The 1544-nt window shown below is 74.1% G+C and overlaps 1 protein-coding gene across 1 annotated transcript; it reads right to left on the bottom strand.

The window, feature by feature from the left end:
• Positions 1 to 102: 102 nt before the first annotated feature.
• On the bottom strand, positions 103 to 1525 carry Pou3f1 (POU class 3 homeobox 1). The gene has a single exon (XM_055611408.1). It carries the CDS (start codon positions 1523 to 1525, stop codon positions 155 to 157), a length of 1371 nt encoding a protein of 456 aa, XP_055467383.1. The 3' UTR covers positions 103 to 154.
• Positions 1526 to 1544: the final 19 nt, after the last annotated feature.

Below are 1544 nucleotides of genomic sequence, written 5' to 3'. Positions count from 1 at the left end.
TTTTTTTTTTTTTTTTCCATCCTTTTTCCTTTTTGTAAAATCCAAAGCAACCGGATAAACGACAACGGCAACAACAACAACAAAAAAAGAAGGAGTCCAGGCCACGCGGGGCTGAGTGCGCGCCGGCGGGGTGGGGGGGCCCGGGGCCGCAGGGTCACTGCACGGAGCCGGGGAGTGTGTGATGGTGGTGGTGGTGCAGAGCGGCCGGCGGGGGCGGCGGGGGCGCGGAGGGCGGCGACGCGCCGCCCCCGCCGGGGCCCAGCTCCCCGGGCGCGTAAACGTCGTCCATGGGCGGGTGGCCCGCGCCGGCCGCGGGGGTCATGCGCTTCTCCTTCTGTCGCCGGTTGCAGAACCAGACGCGCACCACCTCCTTCTCCAGCTGCAGGCTGTCGGCCAGGCCGGTGATCTCGTGCGCCGACGGCTTGGGGCACTTGAGGAAGTGGCTCTCGAGCGCGCCCTTGACCCCCACCTCGATGGACGTGCGCTTCTTGCGCTTGCGGCCCTGCGCCGCGATCTTGTCCAGGTTGGTGGGGCTGCCGCTGGACGAGTCGGTCTCCTCCAGCCACTTGTTGAGCAGCGGCTTGAGCTTGCACATGTTCTTGAAGCTCAGCTGCAGGGCCTCGAAGCGGCAGATGGTGGTCTGCGAGAACACGTTCCCGTAGAGCGTGCCCAGCGCCAGGCCCACGTCGGCCTGGGTGAAGCCCAGCTTGATGCGCCGCTGCTTGAACTGCTTGGCGAACTGCTCCAGGTCGTCGGAGCTGGGCGCGTCCTCGTCCGAGTGCTCGCCCACCGACGAGCCGCCGCCGCCGCCCGCGCCCGGGTGCAGGTGCGCCGCCGCCGCCGCGTGCAGGCCGCCCGGGTGTGCGTGTCCGTGTGCGTGTCCGTGGGCACTCAGGTGCGGCGGCGGCGACGGCTCCAACTGCGCCTCGTGGCCGTCCTCGTGCAGCGCGTGGTGCAGGCCGGGCCCCGCGCCGCCACCGCCCGCGGCCAGCATCCCGGCCAGGCCGCCGCCGCCGCCGCCGGGGTAGGCCGCCTGAGCGTACAGCCCGAGCGGCTGGGGCTGGTGGCCCCCGCCGCTCCCGGGAGACGGCGACATGGCGGGGCCCAGGTGGTGCGCCGTGCCGCCCTGCGCCCATGCCGCGCCCGCGTGGGCCGCCCCTTGGTGCACCAGGCGGGCGTGGAAACCGCCGCCGCCGCCGCCGCCGTCGTCGGCCCGGCCGGTGCCGCCGCCGCCCGCCTTGCCGTGTTCCAGGTGCGGGCCGCCCGCCCAGTCGCCGCCGCCGCCGCCTCCTCCCGTGGGTAGCCACTGGGGGTGTGCTAGGCCCACGGGGTGGCCCGCGCCCGCGCCCAGCCACTCGTGGTGCATCAGCTTCTGCACTTCGCGGTACGCGGCCCCCGCGTGCAGCCGCTCGGCGGCCGCCGCCGCCGCCGCCGCCGCCGCCGCGGCATCGGGATGCATGAGCGGCCCGGTGCCCCCGGCTCCGCCGCCGGGGCCCCGCGGCAGGTACTGCGCGGTGGTGGCCATGCCGCCCCGCGCCCTGCGC

Source organism: Psammomys obesus, unplaced genomic scaffold (assembly GCF_907164565.1).
Source record: "Psammomys obesus unplaced genomic scaffold, mPsaObe1.curated_primary_1811, whole genome shotgun sequence".
In the NCBI taxonomy this organism is placed as follows: domain Eukaryota; kingdom Metazoa; phylum Chordata; class Mammalia; order Rodentia; family Muridae; genus Psammomys; species Psammomys obesus.
Note: the sequence above shows the minus strand (reverse complement) of the source record. Positions and strands in the feature narration are given on the sequence as shown.